Source organism: Nanorana parkeri, unplaced genomic scaffold, assembly GCF_000935625.1.
Source record: "Nanorana parkeri isolate BGI_ZX_2015 unplaced genomic scaffold, ASM93562v1 scaffold694, whole genome shotgun sequence".
Classification (NCBI taxonomy): Eukaryota; Metazoa; Chordata; class Amphibia; order Anura; family Dicroglossidae; genus Nanorana; species Nanorana parkeri.
In genome coordinates this window covers 138,456-158,363 of record NW_017306962.1, presented here as the reverse complement: position 1 = coordinate 158,363, position 19,908 = coordinate 138,456, and the positions used below count along the sequence as shown (strand labels likewise).

The following is a 19,908-nucleotide window of genomic DNA, read 5'->3' as shown; positions in this document are numbered from 1 at the left end:
GGAGAATTTGCTTTGGGCCATTAAATGGGTCATTCTTCAGGCAGTTTGATAAATAAGTTCTATACTAGATGCTGCAAAAAGTATACTTTCTAGAGTGTTGAATTGCAAATAGTATATTTTCTTTCTGAACTAAAAACTAAAACATAATTACATATTTCCTGATGGAAAATGACTGAATCTACTTCAACCACTAACTGCGGTAATTAAATAATATAAAACAATCTGTTCTTCTTGTATTATGTAAATTTAATTAAACTGGTAAAGTGATTGGCAAACACAAGCAAGATATGCCTCAGTTTTAATTAGGAGTGTGCTGATACCACTTTTTGAAGACCAAGTACAAGTACTTTCCCTCAGGTATTTGATGATACCAATTACCAATCCTTTTTCTTAAAGGAACATGTGTTGTTTTGTTATTTTTCTATGGCTTTTCATAGACCCCTAACGTCTGCTCTGTGTCCCAGCGAGGCGGAGAGAAACTGTCACATGAGGCCGAGTGGTGCACAAGAGGAGAGCGCTGTAAGTGGCCGGCATCTCTCCTCCTGCACTGCTCGGCTTCCTGTGACAGACTAGGAGAGCGGTGGTGTGGGGCAGCTGACAGCTGTCTCTGCCCCCTACCGCCGCTTTCCTGATCTGTCACAGGAGGTTGAGCGGGGCGGTGCAGGAGGAGAGCTCAGCCTCCTGTGACAGATCAGGAAAGCGGCAGTGTGGGGGCGGAGCAGCTGCCACAGCAGGCTGGGCCGGCGGTGTGAGGGAGGAGTCACCTGTCAGAGGAGATCGAGCTCTCCTCACCGCACCGCTCGCTCAGCCTCCTGTGACAACGAGTCAGGATGGAGAGCAGGTACAAACACTCAGCGATCAGTGATCACTGAGTGTTTGTAAATAATTGAGGACAGAGTATGCTTACTGTGTCCCCAATTATAAATGAATGGGAAATGATCTACACCACTTCCTGTTCATTCATGATTGTGGACATGGTAAACAGACTATCTCCACAAGTTATAAATGAACAGGGACACTCAGTATAGAGGATTCCTGTTCATTTATAACAGAGGCTGCAGAAAAAGAGATTGAGGACTCTGTGTCCTCAATCTCTTTTTCTAGGGATGCACCGATACCGATACCAGTATCGGTATCAGTGCCAATAGCGAGTATTTGGGTGAGTATCCATACTCGCCCAAATGCTCCAATACCTTTCCCGATACTGGAACTTCTGGTCAGAGGGAGATTTCCTCTGACCGTCAGTGCCGCGAGGGAACATGAAGCCGGGAAGCTGGCTCCATGTCTTTTGGCCAGCTCGATGCTGATTGACCAGGAAGTCGGCTTCCCAGCCAATCAGTGTCGAGCTGGGCACACAAATCTCATAATATGGTGACATGACCCCCACCCTGCAGACAAATAATTTCCCTCACATAGATCCTTAGCAGCAATCATTACCGTACCAGTTCCTCCGCCAGCTGGGCAGACACCACTCTCCATGTTCTCCTGGATCTGCCCACGTCTTCTGTGTGCACAGCGCCAACGGCCCTCAGCCTGCTACTGAAATAAGCAAAACTAAGAATTTTTGTTTTCCTAGAAGGAATCTCTGCTGTGGCCCAATCCACTATAGCCAGGGCATTCTCTGCCTGCAACTGTATGTAAGCAAAATGGTGGGTTGCTGTGACATCATTGACCTTATATGGTCATGTGGCTATATTTGGTTAATGATATCAACCTTATATGGCCATGTGGCACCATGTGCTCTGGTTGGGACCAGGTTTTTTCCGAACCTGAGCTCATCCCTACTAGTCACCAAGCTGCGTGTGCCTAAATTTCATGCCAATCAACCATTTATTATGTGTAATGTCCCTCTGACGGCTCAATGCCTTGATTTCAGCTGTTTACTCATGGGAACCCTTCATACACCATGCGCAGTGCAGTCCCCTCCCCCTCTAGTGAACAGTGCGCTGTACAAATGAACCTATTGTGGAGGTACCATCTTCAGACATAAGGTCTTTTTTTTCTATGAACAATATTAGTACAGCATTGTTTGTGTTTAATGAAAATGCAATGTCTGTTTGTAATAATGTTGTTTTTATGCATACACAGAAAATATCACTTATTTCCCTTTTCCCTCTTTTTTAGGAAGCAAAACCAGAGATGGAGTGGTACAAGGAGTTACTTCAGGTCAGTATCCCCCTTTTATTCCAAGCTTTGTCTTCACTGTTGCTGCTGCTGCTCCACAGAGCGTTAATCTGTGTGACATGGCACCTCAGGCAGTCCGGCAACCGAAGCCAGCTCTGATCATAACAGGATCAAAAGCTAATGGGTCACTGAGATCGTCCAGGCTGAGCTAATGCAATTAATACTAGTAGCTACTGCTCATCTTCTGCATGTGTACATCTAAACTTCAAAGCAGAAGATAAATATGTACACATCAGGCCTTCCAATGTTTTCCATTCAGAGAATACAATATGTAACATATTTCATGTTTCTGTACTACATGTTATTGCTTTTTATTCTGTTCTTCGACCACAATTTGTATCATTTTGTTCCTAGTGTGCCTAGATATAACAAAGCACATATACAGTAATGGTACTGTATATGTGTACTGTATATTTTTATAGTACTGTATAATAGTACTGTATATTTTTATTCTGTTCTTCCACCCCAATTTGTATCATTTTGTTTTTAGTGTGCCTAGATATAACAAAACACATATACAGTAATAGTATATTTAACATACCAAAAGGAAGCACATAAGAGAAGGTAATTGTTCACATATACTTGAAGCCACAAGGGGAGGTGAAGGGGGAACCCTCCTATAACTGACCACATGTATGTAGAATATTAAGGTGCAAGCAATCGATTGACATGCTCCCATTATACAGTATCATATTGATGCCATACAGTATAATAGATAACTTAATAAATGTATGACTCTTACAGTTTAGAAATCGGGAAAAACAAAGAATGTTATTTATGAAGTACAAATGTCAATTAACAAATATATTTGATACTTGACTTTGTTCTTAAATGTATACATTTCATTTTTTAATTATTTGAAAACAGAAATAAACACATAATCATAACAAAGTAAAATACAATGCAATGTATGATTTCTGCAACACAGAGTTTATTTGTTTTCTGTTAGACCAGATGGGTCCTGTTAGCATTCTGTTGATAGAAAGCAACACCAAGGTTTAAAAAATGAAGTTTCCAGCTTGAACTGTAAACTGTTAAACTTTTAAACTGTAAACTGTAAAGAGCAAACATCCTGTATGAGTGTAGGTACTACCAGACATACGATACTTCCTCTGCAAATCTAATCTCTCCTCCTGGCTGTAGGACCTGCTCACCCATTGTCCCCTTGTTCAATGAGATCTCACTTGTTGGCCACCAAGGTGCATTGCAGTGGACGGTGGGTGGGGTTGTGGGGGGTGGGACTTAGCATACCTCTCATCTTTCTGAAATGAGAAAGAGACATCTTCCAGCACAATGTACTTAGGCAATGGATACACCCCCCGCCACATCCCCATTTATGCGGACCATTAAGAAATTTTATGCCAAAAATGATTGGGTAAATCTAAAATTGTTTTTCTTTTCACCATTACTTTTTCTTTGTACTGGCTTTTTGAAATAGAAAACAAGATAATGAAGACATAAGATAAAGGTTTTAGTGCAGAACAACACTTTTGATAGAACCTTTTCATAGATAGCCGTACATCAGACCAAAAAGAGGGACAGCAGAGGAGGAAAAAGGGACTGAGGGATTTGGTTCCAAATGGACGACTGTCCCTCCAAATGAGAGTCAGTTGGGAGGTATGGACTTAACACCATGGAAATGATAGATATTGGGGGAATTCAAGAAGACAAAAGACATTTATGGTTTTTAAAACAAAGTTCAAAAGGGTGACAGGTTACTTTCATGTAACACAGTCATGCACAGGCTAGGTCATTTGTCTGCAGAAGGAACACTGTCTCTCCTGCTAGTGGTCACATAGAAACAAGCAAGCATCAACTGCCCCTCCCCCCCCCGCCCCCATTTTTTTCTTCACTGTGCACATTGTACACTCCAGAACAGAACTTTACTTGCACCTTGTCTCCTTGTGGCAACATACTGGCAGACATACAATACACAGCACAGCACTGTACAGTATTTACATGTGTCCTGGTATTTACAACTTTTTTCCTTTTTTTTAATTGTAATTTTAATTAAAGGTTTCAGTGAAAATAACTTGTTTACATTTTTAAATTCCAACAACCCCTTTAGCATATTACTTAGAGATAGTCAGCAACAAAGGAAGGAAGAATGTAGAATGTTGCTGTCACCCTGTTACATATTAAGCTACAGATTTAGGATTGCTGCAGGCCTCGTTACATTATTTAGTTAAAATTTCAAGATCGATTTTTTTTTCTTTTTCAATCCTCGCTTGACACCTCATAGATTATAAATAGCAAACGATGACACAGACATCTCCTCTGAAGAGACATTTTAAGCAAAAAAATTTCACCCTCTCTAATTGTCCTGTTGACTGTCATCACTGAGACTTAAATTGATGGCAACTCCGGATTTCTAAAGCTGTCCCACCCATGCCGACAAGAGCGTCCCAAGTTGCGAAGAGCTGGGTGGAGAGACATGTATGGCCCTTACACATCTCCCCACATCTCTTAGCTTGGCTGTGGCCAGAAAGGGGACAGCAAGCACACTGTAAGCTTTGAGCAGCAGAGTGGTCATGCCGCTCTGCCTGTCGCCCCCCCCCCCCAAGAAGCTGTCTGTGGCAACAGCATTGTAGGGATGACCCTGGTTACAACTACCACAATCTTACCACTTGACAGACTTCTTTACCTTTTCAGCCAATGCTGGTTTTACCATGTGGGATTAGCTATGCAAAATTTGGTGGTAACATATTAAGCTTATTTAATACGGGAATAGCAATTGCAATGTAGAAAAAAGTGTAGTAAAAGGACAGTTAATTCAGTTTACTGCAGAGTAACAAGATCAAGGTGAAAGGTTATATGTTGTTTTAATTGCAAAATAATTTGCATATATTCGTCCATCCATTTCTTTTTATTTATACAGCCTGCTCACAACACGACTAGGTGGATAACACCCATTACAGATAACAAATACAGTGGTGTCCTCCCTTCACCCTCAGACTTCTGACTGGGCAGTGAAAGAGCAGCAGCACATTGAAGAAGTCATCTTTCTGCTTACTTTGCTCTCCTCACCTATCAGTATGTTCCTTGTCACCATAGTTGCATATAGCACACCTGATTGACTCATAGTTCTGCCCCTCCCTCTCCCAGTCTGAATGCTGCTGTACAGCGGATTGCAACACACTGATATCGGGTCAATTTCAATAACTTGTTCTAGCTTCATAAAAGATATATACTGTATATATATTGATTGGTTTATTAATTATTGCAGGACTGAATTGATTTGTATTTTTATATCTGCCTGGAATTTAGCTTTAATATTTGCTTTTTTTTCTGTTCTTTCTCTCAGTGGCAGAAAAGACCAAAGAGCAGGCATCTCATTTGGGAGGGGCTGTCATGTCTGGAGCTGGAAACATTGCTGCCGCCACTGGCCTAGTGAAGAAAGATGACTTCCCTACAGACATAAAGGTGTGACATTGTCTCTAATGTGAATATCAATGTCCATCATGTGAAACGAAATCATGGCCATTAATAATAATAATTGTCAGGCAGTGGATTGTGATCTGGCCATCCTGATAAGGGACTATTACACTTTGGCGTGGTTATCATGAGACAGGTCGGGAATTTTGTTGCTCTCTGGCATGGGACAAGGTTTTGGCTGTTTTGTGATACTATGGATACTTAGAACGCAAAACCAGACACAAAATCTGTGCTTGCAGGTAGGACTGGGCTTTAGGGTGAATGGCACTTGGCACTAGAGCGCAAGGATTAGTGCCAGGAGTGGGTGGTGTTATCTCTTCAGTGTGGACACTACTGTCCACACAAAAACAGCCTGCCCTCTAGTACACTGCAGTTAGAAAAAATTTCAGCTAAACAGCCTAAAGTAGTGTTTTTATCTGTTATATAACTAATTCTGTCCTATTTAATAAGAGATTGCAGAGAACAATAATAGGGCTTCACAAATTAGCCAGCTCGTAGTCAAAACAATGAAAAATCATGTCTGGTTAGTTAGTATGCATTGCTGCAATTTCATGTTGTTATTAGCCTTATTAAATAAAAGTCCTAGCAAATGAATCCTTGAAATATCTATTCAAATGCTGGCTCTTTCTGTCTCTGCTTCCTGTTAGCTGCACAAAGGATTTTTGTGCCTTTAAAGAATATGGATATAAAGCCATACCGTAGCTATGTGTATTAAATGGAGCCATGACTCCATTACGCCATTACAGTGATGGAAACTGTTCAGAAAGCCTTATATTTTCCTTTGTGATGATAAACGATATTTTAGATTTTCTCCTGGGTCCTATCTCAGTTATTTGCAAAATATGACTACTAAAATAATCTGACAATTAATGTGGAGACAAAACTCTTCAGGGTCTATTTATAAAGGATTTGTTGTGCGATTTGCACAGCGAATGTTTCTTGGACGTTCCTCCGTCTGTATTTTATGGTATTTATTTTCAATAAGGATTAACCCTATGTGTAATGCGGCAGTGACGGGTTCGAAAAATGTATAGGGTCGAGAAAAATTGTAGAACACTGACTTTGACACTGTCCGGCCCCTCCCACTTACCTCCCACAGCTCACAGCCCAAAAGCATGGACAGCCAGCGGCGGTCTACAGTGGGTGAGAGTGTCTAAGTCCCGGACATGGAGCGGAGTAAGGCCAGAACCATATAGGGAGCCCAGTGAGAGGGCGCACCATCCCCCAGCCTGTCACCCCTTTCATGGACTTACTAGGAGTCCTCACATCACCCGACCATTCACACTACTGTTACATGGATGGCAAAAGTGGCAGACGGGCGGAAAGAAGGCGGGGAAGAGGCAGAGCGGGAGGGGGGCCGAGTCGCTGCACCATGGCCCTCTGGGTTGTAATTGCCCCCTGGGCTAAAAGTTGCCAGTCAGCCCCTGGCCCACAGTTTCAATGGCCGCTGGTGCTCTGTCCCTACCTTCTTCTACTAGGCAGGTAACACTCAGCACTCTGCAGCCACATTCACTTCCGCTGCGAAGTGCTGAGTGCTGACCTGCAGCACAGCATTCATTGGCGGTTTGCATTCGCAGCAGCTGAGCAACTGAACGCGTCGCAGGTAGTAGCAGGGTGATTCTCCTTACTAGCAGAGTCGTATGTATCACAAGAACGGCTACTCAAAATTATATATCCATGGTCAGGTAAAGAACAATAAACATATATGTATTTTAACCCATTAGCGACCAGTGACGTACATAGTACGTCATTGGCAGCGGGCCCATTTAAACAGATTCTGCTTTTTTTAATTGTAAAGCCAGCTGTCAACTTTAAAATTGAAGTGATTCTGGCAGCTCAGCTACCGTCAGATCACTTCTACGGGTTGGTAAAGTGCCGCCCCCCCCGCCCTACACCCCATGTTTTCCGGGCTCCGCTGCCTTTTCTGCGGGCCCGGGACCGGCATCTGGTGTGTCGGCGGGAAGCTGGGGAGGAGAGTGGCGAACGTCCATTCTCCGATCTCCTCCCCCCTCTATGGGAGCGGGAGCGATGCATATTGTGTCTCTTCCCGGTCCCTGAGCTGTCATTGCTCGGCTCCTGAAGCCGAGCAATAAGCTATTGAAGTGTGAGCTGCATTTCAATAGCTTATTTGAAGTGGAAAAGTGACACTAGGGGTCTTTTGGACCCCCAATATCACCTTAAAGGGTACTTGTCACCACCAATATGCTATCAAATGTGGGGGACTTGTAAGCCACCCATGTGATAGCAATTAAAGTAAAGTTTAAAAAAAAACTGTTTTAAAAAGTAATATTAAATCAAATAAATTTAAAAATGTAAAAAAAATTAAAAAATTTAAATCCCCCGCCCCACCGTATTTACGTAAACACGCATCGGGTGCGCCTACGTACGAAAACGACGATCGCACAACACATGTTGGGTATCGCCGTGCATGCCCGAGTGAGAGCAATAATGCTAGGGACAATATTTACAAGTATTTCTATCTGTATGGGCTCCTAAAGCGTCGTCTATGGACTTTTTGAGGTACTGAATTTTGTCGCCATTTCACATACGCACACAATTTTTAACCTCGGCATGTTGGGTATCTATTGACTCATTGTAACCTCATCTTTTATATTTTACAAAAATATGGGGCACTAAATTTAGCTTAAGTGCATTTTTCACAAAATGTTTGGGTTTGATAAAAAGTTGTGCTAATATCATGCAACATAAAAAGTTTCTGGAAATACAGGTGAAACTCGAATAATTAGAATATCGTGCAAAGTTCATTTATTTCACTAATGCAACTTAAAAGGTGAAACTAATATATGAGATAGACTCATTACATGCAAAGCAAGATAATTCAAGCCGTGATTTGTCATAATTGTGATGATTATGGCTTTCAGCTCATGAAAACCCCAAGAACCCCAAATCCACAACTTCAAAAAAGTAGATTATTACATGCAATCAATAAAACAAGGATTGTACATAGAACAATATCGGACCTCTGAAAAGTACAAGCATGCATATGTACTCAGTACTTGGTTTGGGCCCCTTTTGCAGCACTTACTGCAATTACTTTTGCACGATATTCTAATTATTCGAGTTTCACCTGTATATAATGTTTGGGGGTATTAAGTCATTTTCAGGCTTAAAATGTGAATTATAACATGTGTGCAAAACAGAACAAAAAAGAAAGCCTTGGCAGCGAAAGGGTCCTTAAGGGGTTAACTGTGTATTTGTATGGAGTTCCATCCTAAATCCCCTGGATACAGGAGTCTCACCGACACAGTCCTAATGGAGATAACAGCAGCTGGTGTGTGATTTAATCTGTTGTCATCCAGCAAGACTAGGCCTGCATATTAGTTGTCAATCCAATGTTATTACATCAAAAAGTAGGTGAAAGAACTTCAGGATTATTAACACCGAATAGTTCTAATATTTGTTTAATTTTAGTTTATATTTTGCTTATTCTCATGTAAATAGCTTTGTTAGTGTTTCTTAGGTGTCCAGTCAGCTTACATATGTGGTTGATGTGCATTGAGTGTACACATCAGGGGAATGTATCAAAACTGGAGCAGTTTCCTAGGGCAACCAATCACCTTTTCTCTTCAGTTTGTTTGTTCAGACTTTAAAATGAAAGAGAGAAGCTGATTGGTCACCATATTCTGTCTGCTCCAGTTTTAATAAATTACCCAAATAGTTCCTTCTTTTCTAATATTATAACATATAGACTATGAAGAGTAATATTGTAAGTGATAAATGCTGCAAAGATTTGCATACCCATGATTACGGCAAGCAGCAGGGGTTATGGTGATTATTCATATTCAGCTGATCTCTGTTTCATAGGTTGCTTGGCTGTTACCTGTTTATTCATTCAGTGTCTTCATTGTAACTATAGCAACATCTGTTGTAATACATGTGAATGAGAGTGTTCATTTTCATATACTTAATGTACATTTTCAACAAATTATAATTCACTAAGCAATTATAGATACTAAAAAGCGCAGAAAACTAGAGCTGCAGCTAACGATTATTTTCAAAATCGATTAGTTAGCCGATTATTAAGTTCGATTAATCGGTTAATCGGATAAACAATAAAAAAAATGGCTCCAGTGATGGACTACTAGTTTGTATTGAGATTGTAGTCCATCACAGGAGCAGGCTTGGAGCGGTGGAAAAAAAATAGTGTGGTGTGCAATATAGTGAAAAGGAAAGTGTAAAATTATACAGCAATGAATGCAGAATGGCACCGACTATAGAGGACTACAAAACCCAGCAATAGTACATTATACAGCGCAATGCAGAATATCACCAGCTATAGAGGACTACAACAAATCCCAGCAATAGTACATTATAGCTGGTGGTATTCTGCATTGCGCTGTATAATGTATTATTGCTGGGATTTGTAGTCTTCTATACAGCGCAGTGCAGAATATCACCAGCTATATAGGAATACAACAAATCCCAGCAATACATTATACATGCAGTATATAATGTATTGCTGGGCTTTGTATTCCCATGTATAATATACAGCACAATGTACCATCAGCTATAGAGGAATACAAATCCCAGCAATACATTATAGAGCACCATGTGTGGGAAAGCGTCCCTGTGCCGATCGTGGATGTGGGCGGGTGGTGAGTGTGAGGCGGGGAGGAGGTGCGGCGTGAAGAGCGTGGATGCGGGCGGGTCTGGCAGCGGCGAGCGTGAGGTGGGGAGGAGGTGTGGCGTGCAGCGTGTGTGGAGCCGTGAACAGGGCCAACTAACCAGAAGCCGATTAATCGATTATTGAAAAAGTTGACAACTTTTTCAATAATCGATTATAATCGATTATGTCGATTAGTTGTTGCAGCCCTACAGAAAACGGCTTTTGTCAATGCAGAAATGTGTATGGATCATTTTAAGTTTGTGTGGTCATTTACGTCATAGGTGTTCATTACAATAAGGTATGTAACGCTACCACAGTTAAGTACTGGGTCTACAGGATTTACTAAGATCCTATTAACACATATTCATTTAAATGAATGTGAAACAGCAAACAAAATGCTTCTATAGCACAATGACACTGTCCACTTCTATGTATTGTTATCCAGTGCATTTGTCAAAGTCCTTCAAATAGCATTTTGCTGCACTTTGATGTAAACAGAGCCATAGAAATAATGGACCTGTATGCAGCATTGTCATCTTTCCCAGAATCCTTCCCTGCTGGGCTACAGAACATGGAGATATATATAGAGAGATGGATGTATTCTGTAGTCCAGCAGGAGAAAACTCTGGCAGAGCTGACACCACTGTCAGAATTTTCAGTGCAGCAGAGGCAGCGTTGGCAGCTGAATACAGTAAACTAGGAGCTCACTCAGGGGCGTAACTAGAAATCACAGGGTCCCATGGCAAAATTTTGTATGGGGACCTGTGATTTCTAGTTACGCCCACCTGATATCCCAAACAACACACCTGAGAGTGACCCTGCAGAGCCCACCATAGACTTTATATGGTGGGCTCCGCAGGGTCTCAGGTAGGCTGGTCAAACCCTCTCACCTGTCAGCCCCGATTGCTCTCCGGCTCTTCCTCCTCCTTTGCTGGGCCCCATCTCCTCCATCACCAGGCCCCGCCTCCTCCTTCGCTGCCGATGCCGGGTCCATTCTGCTTCTCCGCAGCTGCTGGCTGTCACTGACTCAGCAGCAGCTGTGAGGAGGAACCCGCCGCTGCACAGATCACTGACAGGTTGTCAGTGATCTGAACAGTGGCATGTTCCTCCTCACAGCCGCCAGTGACAGCCAGCAGCCTGCGATGCCATAGGGAACCTAGGCGGCCCGCACAGCATCAGGGGGATGTCCTGGCCAGGCCCCCCTATGCCCCGGGCCCCATAGCGGTCGCCTGGGTAGCTATGGTGATTGTTCCGCCACTGAGCTCACTGGATTTCTGACAGGTGCAATAGATAGGTTTCTGTACTTGCAACATCATCTTTCTGAAAGAAGTGCTGATCAGCGCAACAAAAGTAGCTCAGGGAGCATTTTGGGCGGCAGGCGGTTCGGATCGCACTGAGCCATACACTTGCAAGAACGGTTCCCATAGGAATGTATGGGATTGTTCATGTAGGCGGTTTAGCGCGGAAAATCTGCGCAACCGAACTGCCCTGGTGTAAACGGGGCCTTATATCCTATAGTGTAGCATACTTAAACAAGATTGAAACCTGTGAAACATCTATTCAGTAGACATATGATGGGCAGACACACTATTTGTGAAAACCTGACAAGTGCCCTCTGTGCCAAGGGATCCATTTGACCAGATGTGTGCTGGTAACAACGGCCACTATGACATAGACCAAGAACATCTCACTTTTAGGGAGGGTGAGAAGAGTGAGTCAATCTTTAATATGTCATGACTATTCTCCTGGTTTGTATTATCTAAGTTGAGTCAGGCTGACCTTATTTTGCCTGGTTGTTAATGAAGATGCAGAATGTATCCTCCATTTCCTCTTGATACCGTATAGATAGGAAATGTAATGGGTGTTCAGTTCACTGTCTGCCCCAACTTGCATATTATGAACCTTGAGAACATTCAGTACATCACAAAGGATATCTATCTATCTATCTATCTATCTATCTATCTATCTATCTATCTATCTATCTATCTATCTATCTATCTATCTATCTATCTATCTATCTATCCATCCATCTAATCTATCTATCTATCTTAGTGGATATGTGTTTGTTGAACACAAAGGGACCCCGCCACTGCCTTTGAGTTTTAGAATGATATATCAAAATGTAAAAACTAGTGTAGTGGAAAAACATACACATAAAACAGAAAAGTGGGGAATAATCAACTGGGTGTTGAACCAGTGATTGTGAGATTTAGAAAAGAAAACCCAGTAGACCCTGCAATGTACCTGTCACAGATTCATTCACTGTAGTAATAGATCTTTTGTATCAAAGATAAGGAAAGCACACTATTTCGGTGCTGACCTTGCGTTGAATGCACACTGTGCATAATTAAAGGATGGTGAGAAGGTAATCTACTCCATGTATAAGTCCTCTCTGTAAACAGTAAGAAAAGAGATCTTGGAATACACGCTCTCTTCAGACAATGAAGGGACTGCTTCCAGCTTAGTTTATAAATAGAACAGCTGAGAAAATGAGGCCACGGCTTATGCTGCCAGGATGAGAGCAAGCATTGGTAGAAGATACCGTACAGCACTGCGATTGTGATAGGAGGGAGTAAACTTGTCCCCTTACCCAAGGTCCCCTTTTGATCCTGTAAATCCTTGTGTGCATGTGACCCACAGATATATCTGAGTGGCCATCTCCTGTACTCTTGCAGATTATGCTCATAACACGGATGTGTTTGCAGGTTCTACACTGCTTAAGATCTGCAGATTTGTTTTACCTGATGTATTAGAATTTTTTTTTTGTCTGCAGAGGCGGTTTGGGCTCGCAGCAGTATGGTATTTTTAGAAAATTGTTTCATATGGAAATTAAACACAGCAATAGTACCACTTGTGTGATATTAGAATAACAATTAGAGATATATATTATGCAGATCACACATACAATGAGCGTCTGCTGTGTAGGTAACAATGTTAAGGTAAAAAAAAAAAAATGAAAGCAAAAAAAAAACCAAGGAGTAAAATCAGCTTGAAATATATACATTAAACACATTCTTTGTTGCTTAGTAAAAATTATAATGCTAATGAAATGGCAACATCTTGGATTATGCTATGTGCTAGCAAATGTAATGCGCTATAGAAGATCATTGTGTAATAAAGGGTCACTCCAAATATTAGTGTCTTTTAAAAGGAAGAGACTGGAGCAACTGGAGCAGACAGGATCTGGAGCAGTTTCCCATAGTAACCAATCAGCACTTGTCTTCAATTTGTTCAAATAAGCTTTGAAAATAAAAAATAGAATCTGATTGGTTGCCATGCACAACTGCTGCAGATTTTGTCTGCTCCAATTTAGATAAATTCCCCTCACAGAATGCAGTTGTTGAAGTTGCTGACTTCTTCTTTTGAACATAATGGTCACCTGGCTGTTTTGTTGTTGCAAAGACTTCATTACCTTCTGAGTCACTGACCTGGAGCAAGAATACAGGTCAGGGGTTCTGAGTTCACTCTGCTTCTTCTTGGTTAGTCACCGAAGGAAGTATTAAGGTCAGAGACAGCCAGGCAATTACTATATTTTAAGATGGGAGGGGGGTTCATAGCCCTTAGTACATGTTTCCATTAAAATGGAAGTAAAGTAAAATGTCTAAAAACTCTGATAGGTAGGATTTTCAACAGAAAAGACTCTGCAGTTATAAATGCTGCCTTCGTGCCTTTCAGCGTTTGTGTGCGCTAAGCCCTGCATGCTTGGCTCAGTGCACAAACTTGACTAGGTCCTGTGCTGTAAAGAAGTAACTCCCATGCGCATGCCCGGGAGTTACATCATCCCAGTCAATCAAAGTGGAAGAAGACCAGGAGAAGATGGAAACACGGGTGGAGGAGGAGAGTACTGACATTGCAGCACTGGAGGGGATTGCCTGCTGAGTCAGTTGCCCATACTAGCACATGATGGGAAACACCTGCTTTGGCCCCTCTATTCTAATGTGTATATGTTGGCAGTTTACTAATGCTTTAAATGCCAACTCCATTGCTGCAATACTCACCTCATCTCCATGGGCCTGTGGTCAATGCTTCAATACTTCTGAAAATATTTGGAGTAGTAAGTACCAGAGTTGCAAAAATTGAAGATTAGTTCTTGAAAAAAAGAACCACGTCCATAATTCCTCACTCTTTAATTTATAGAAAGAACCATGGACAGAGACTTCAGACCTGTAGGATTTGATTTTCAGTGTCCTCTTACTAAGAATTAAAATTATTTGCCAACAGCCACCAATCAGAATCAGATCTTCAGAAACAAGTTTGCTCAGGGAAAAGAAGAACCAATTGATAAGCCAATAGAGATTAGTGTGCATGTCTGGGCTAAGAAAGAGAAGAATTGCTTATGTCACACACCACGTGATCAGCAGTTTAGGAAGTCTGTGCTGCCTTATCATTTGTGCATGTCAATGTCGTCTTGAAACAATACAGTATTCAATGGAGCCAGGCTCCATAACAGAATGTAACAGAGCTAAAGCCCATCTGCATCTAAAGCAGAAACCCCTGCCACCCCTCTAACCCCTCATGTCCATGTTACCCAGACAGCAACATGGGCACCTAAAGAAGGATCTTCCTCCTCTGCTAGAAAGATGATAGGAGACTTGGGAATCAGTGCTTCACATGAGCACAGATTTAGATAAGTAAAAGAGCTTATTTTATTTTTGTTAAAGTAACCTAGATATAGTAGCAGGAAGGTGGGGATGGGAGTTATGCCTAAGGGTTCAGCTAGAATGCTTTATATTTACTTAAATTCAGCAGGCAATATAGATTATACAGTTTAAATGTCATTGTTTTAATGCAAACAAATAACTATGATGATGATTATGACTCAGGATTGATATGATTATTTTTTTTTATTTAAAAGTTTTATTCATTTTTTTTTATAGGAGTCACTGGAACTGGATTAAGATATCTAACTAGTTATTTAGGTAATTCATGATTTAAAGGGATTGGAGTTGGAGGCTCCCCTTTTTTTTTTTCACGCCCTTTTTTTTTTCTTCACAAGGTGTATAGTAAACTATAGAACTAATAGTATAAACCCCTAAGGGGGAACATGGTTTAAGAATTTAACATGGGAGATTTTTCTAGACACTAGATGGGTTGATGGATTATAACAATTTTTCACACCAGGGAAATCCATATAAATTATTTTTTCTCTTTTTTTTTTTACCTCCCCCAACACAAATTATATGGAGGATTGTCCTCTTCATACTAGACACTAGAATTGTATACTCGAGATATTTAACATGAAATCTAAAATTTGAGGGGACTGAATCGTTTGGGTTTTTTTTTCTTGTTTTTTTTTCTAGGGGTGTCTAGAATGAGTAGGTGGATGCAGGATATTATGAATGTGACAATAATGGGGTTTTTTTTGTTTTTTTTAATGTGTATTAGTATGTTTACATTTGGTGACGTAATGTTGATGGATGGTTGTATTTATTTATGTATGTATAGTATCGAAGTCGAAAATAAATAAAGAATGATTAAAAAAAACAAAAACGAATCAACAGAACCTAAATCACATAAAGATATTCAAATATTATTGACAAAGGCATGAATGACATAAGAACACTCATGTCCAATAATATAAGAATAATATTAAGGATTGGAACAAAAGGGAAGGAAGACAATTAGATGGGAATGACAAAGACAAATGACAAAGACAAACTCTGGTTAAGGTATTCAAACGTATTCAAATTATCATAAAGTACATGGATTAAATTAAATTAATACGTTAAATAAGTGAGAACTTATTTAAATAAGTGAGAACTATAAGATGTGTTGCATGTAATGATACAATTTAAAAGTAAATGAAAATTCATTGGATCAATAAGTTAACACAGTATGAAGCTGAAGCCTTATAGTTCAACCAGTTTGCCCAGATTTTATAAACGGAGGCATAATAATCCTGAATAGAATACAACAATTCTTCTAGAAGTCTAGTAAAGTCTAATTCTATAAACCAGTCAGATATTGAGGGTATATGCGAGATGTCCTCCAATATCTGGGTATCAGTGACTTAGCAGTGTTAAGCATAAAGGAAACCAAGAGAGGAAGGAGAGCAAGTCGTTCGGACTCAGACACCGTTATATCAAGAATCTCAGATTTGCCCAAATTAATTTTAAAATTAGACATATCACCAATAAGTTTTAGTTCTCTCAAGATTTGTGAGAGAGAAGTTGTTGGGTTATATACATAGAATAAGACATCATCTGCATATGCTGCTATATTAAATTCAGCTTCAGGACTAATAATCCCTTGAATATCAGAATTTTGACGAACAGTGGCCAGGAAGGATTCCAACGAAAGAGCAAAAAGTAAGGCAGAGAGTGGATAACCCTGGCGTGTTCCGTTATAAAGCGTGAAAGCTTGGGGCGTGGGATTAATGTATAGTGCCGAAATCTATGACATCATTCTGGAACCTAGTCCTAAGTGTGATAAAGTGGTGAGTGGAAAACCCCAGGCTACTCTGTCAAAAGCCTTTTCTGGGTCAGTTGACAAGAGCAGTACTGGGAACCTCTGACGTTTGGTTGAATGTATTAGTTAAACAGTCTTGAGAGCACTATTTCTTGCTACTCTACCTGGAATAAACCCAACTTGGTCTGGGTGTATCCATAAAGGGATCAGGGGAGACAATCTATTTGCAAGAATTTTAGCATATAGTTTTGTGTCAATATTTAACAAAGATATTAGATGATAGCTTGCACAGCAGGAAGGGTCCTTGTTAGGTTTAGCTATAACTGTTATATTAACCAATAAATATTCGGGACGCAAGGGAGACACAAGATTAATAGAATTTATATAGGAACAAAAATGCGGTGCCAAAATGTCTTGAAATTGTCTATAATAAAGTAAACTGAAGCCGTCAGTTCCAGGGCTTTTCCCTAATGGTGTAGTTTTGACAACGTGTTTCAACTCAATGGGGGTAATATCAAATCCAGAGCAGATAATGCTTTTTTGGGGATTATGGGTAAATTTGCTCGTTGCAGATAAGATGACATTTTGTCTAACTTAGTAGAAGTAGAGATAGTGTCATTAAAGCTTTTGATCTGATATCAGTCTTGATAAAAGTCAAGGAACACTTCCGCTATAGCTGCTGTGGAATATAGATTTTGATTACATTTTTTTACATTCAATTTTATTGGAAGTTTTCAGAATGACAGAATCCGAATAATACAGTAATACAATAAGAAATAGTGGTTGGTTCGAAGCAGAAAGGGCATAAATTGACCGGGTTAGTGGCATTGATTTAATTTTTTTAATGTATGTGGCGGACTGTTTGGTCTTCAGTGCCCTCGCAACGAGTTTACCTGGTTTAATCCCCGGTAATAATATTTGCAGGAAACTAAGTTGACTGCATGCTTGGCATCTGACTCAAGAATCATACGAAGCTGTTCCCGTTTAGTTACATGTTCCTTGAGAATATTTAGATCAATAGTTGTTTTATGAGACAATTTTAATTGCTGAATCTCATACAGGACTGACGGCAATGTCGCCAATCATTCTATCTTACGGCAGGCCCCTATAGCGATCAATTTACCATGTAGAAGAGCTTTGTGAGCTTCCTATAAGGAGGCGGAAGATACTTTGTCTAATATATTATCATGGAAATATGATTCCATAATAAGAGTCATGGATTTGAGAATAGTAGGTATAATCAAGTTCTCCTGGGTGGAGTATCCACCAGGCATCAATTAATTGAGGCTTATGTAGAGTCCGACGTGAAGAGTTCATATGAGAAATAGGATTTCTTACTTTACCAGATGAGGAATCAGCAATTGGATGAAGACATAAGTTAAGGTCACCAGCTACAATGAGTTTGCCTTTCCAAAAATTCTCAAGTATCTGAATAGTCTTTAAAAAAAAACAAACCTGTAGATGATTTGGACAGCAGAGGTTAGCAAGCGTTTATTCAATACCATGAATAGAAGACTGTAGGAACAAATATCGACCCTCTGGGTCAGTTAAACAGCCAAGAATTTTAATAGGGAACCCATCTCCGAAAACCAAAGGCGACACATTTAGAATGTTTAATAGGCGAGGAGCTATAACACCATGAAGGATAATTTTTAGCACAAAGTAAAGTTGGTGAAATATAAGAAAGGTGCGTTTCTTGTAAAAAGACTATGTCGGCCATTTTGCCGTCTATTTCAGATAGAACCTGATATCTTTTGCATGGGGAGTTTGACCCACGTACGTTATAACTAAGCAGAATAAGGGTCGCCATGGACTATTTGAAAAGGTACCCTCCTCCTTGAAACAGTCATAACCAGAGCATAACACAAATACAAAAGACATGGGGAAGAAACAAAAAAACAAGGAAACAATGTGAGTAAGTCAAGTTGCAGTAGAAGATCATTGTTCCGAGTGAGCTCCTTTCTTGTTGTGATGTTGCTGCCATTCCCAGGAGGTAATGAAGGCTTCAGTTGCCAGAGAGGAAGTGACACTTGAGGGAGCTCCACTTTTTCAAAGAAATTTGGGAGGTCCCTGAAGATTGCTGTCTTTCCTTTGTGTGAGTCAATAAGTTGGAAGGGGTAACCCCATCTGTAGGTGATATCATTAGATCGTCATTAGATTAGGCCTTAAGCCCTCCTTAAAAACAATGTGTGTCTTGAAAGATCTGGAAGAAGGCTGATTTATGAGTTATATATAAATAATAATATTTAGTAGTACTGTTACAGTTTACAGTCAATAGTAACCGTCCAATTCATATCCTTAGTTTTGGAATGTTTTGCACATTCCTCTAGGCACTCTGGCGTTCCACTGGTAGACCACACATATGTATAGGTTCATTTTAGCCACCAAAGTACCAGTTTATCAAATAGTTTAACAACATTTTTGAATGCTGCTCTCTGAACTGCAGCGTTTTAAGGACTCGGTAGTGAACAATTTTACTATTGTTCTCGTTCTTTTCAGTGTGCTGAGTCATTAATCACTTAGTTTGAGCTTGCAACAAAAATCAATGGAAACATGTATGAAAAGGTCCCATGGGAGTATACTAAATCTGTAGATGAGCAGAAATTCAAATAGCAAAATATCTGTCAGTGAAAAATGATTCCCTTACCACCTGATCAATAAGATGAAAGTAAGTGAAAAAACTGATATATTGCAGAGTTTGGTGCGCTTGATAGCTAAAGCCCATTCCCTGCTTATTAAACCCATCATTCAGTGAAGGGGACTGGGGGTGCCACAATTCATGCACTCCTTGTCTCCTATTCTACAGTAGATTTTAAAAAAAGCGTAGCTGACACATACATTATCATAGGGTCACACAAGGTTCCTTTCTGATGGTGAAATATTTTATTACACCATGATAGACAGTATAAGAAATGTCAAGCCATTTATGAGGTTAACAACAATGATATATATAAAACTTTATATACCTTAAAGATAAAATGAAATGTTGCTCTCCTCTGTATCTGACCTGCAGGGCTGTAGCTACCATGGAACGATTGAGGGCGGCCTGGCTGTTTCCTCTCACTCCTGTTGCCATGGCTGGCACAGAGCACCTTGGCAACAGGGGCACCAGGCGGCCAACACAGCCACTGCTCGGCAGGTAGTAATGGGGCGGCACAGGCTCCAGCTTCTCCTTGGATCCCCGCTGCTCTCACCCACCTGTATGGGCACAGGCAGTGGGGATCCGATGAGAAATGGAGTGCTGCAGCCGGTGC

The 19,908-nt window shown here is 40.6% G+C and overlaps 1 protein-coding gene across 4 annotated transcripts in view; it reads left to right on the top strand.

Moving 5' to 3' along the window:
* Positions 1–19,908, top strand: part of SNCB (synuclein beta) — a 73,790-nt gene that overhangs the window by 17,285 nt on the left and 36,597 nt on the right. For all 4 annotated transcript variants that reach the window (XM_018563774.1, XM_018563773.1, XM_018563772.1 and 1 more), the window contains 2 exons: positions 2,125–2,166; positions 5,489–5,607. In XM_018563774.1, the coding sequence (XP_018419276.1) occupies positions 2,125–2,166; positions 5,489–5,607 (161 nt within the window). The remainder of the gene's footprint in view (positions 1–2,124; positions 2,167–5,488; positions 5,608–19,908) is intronic.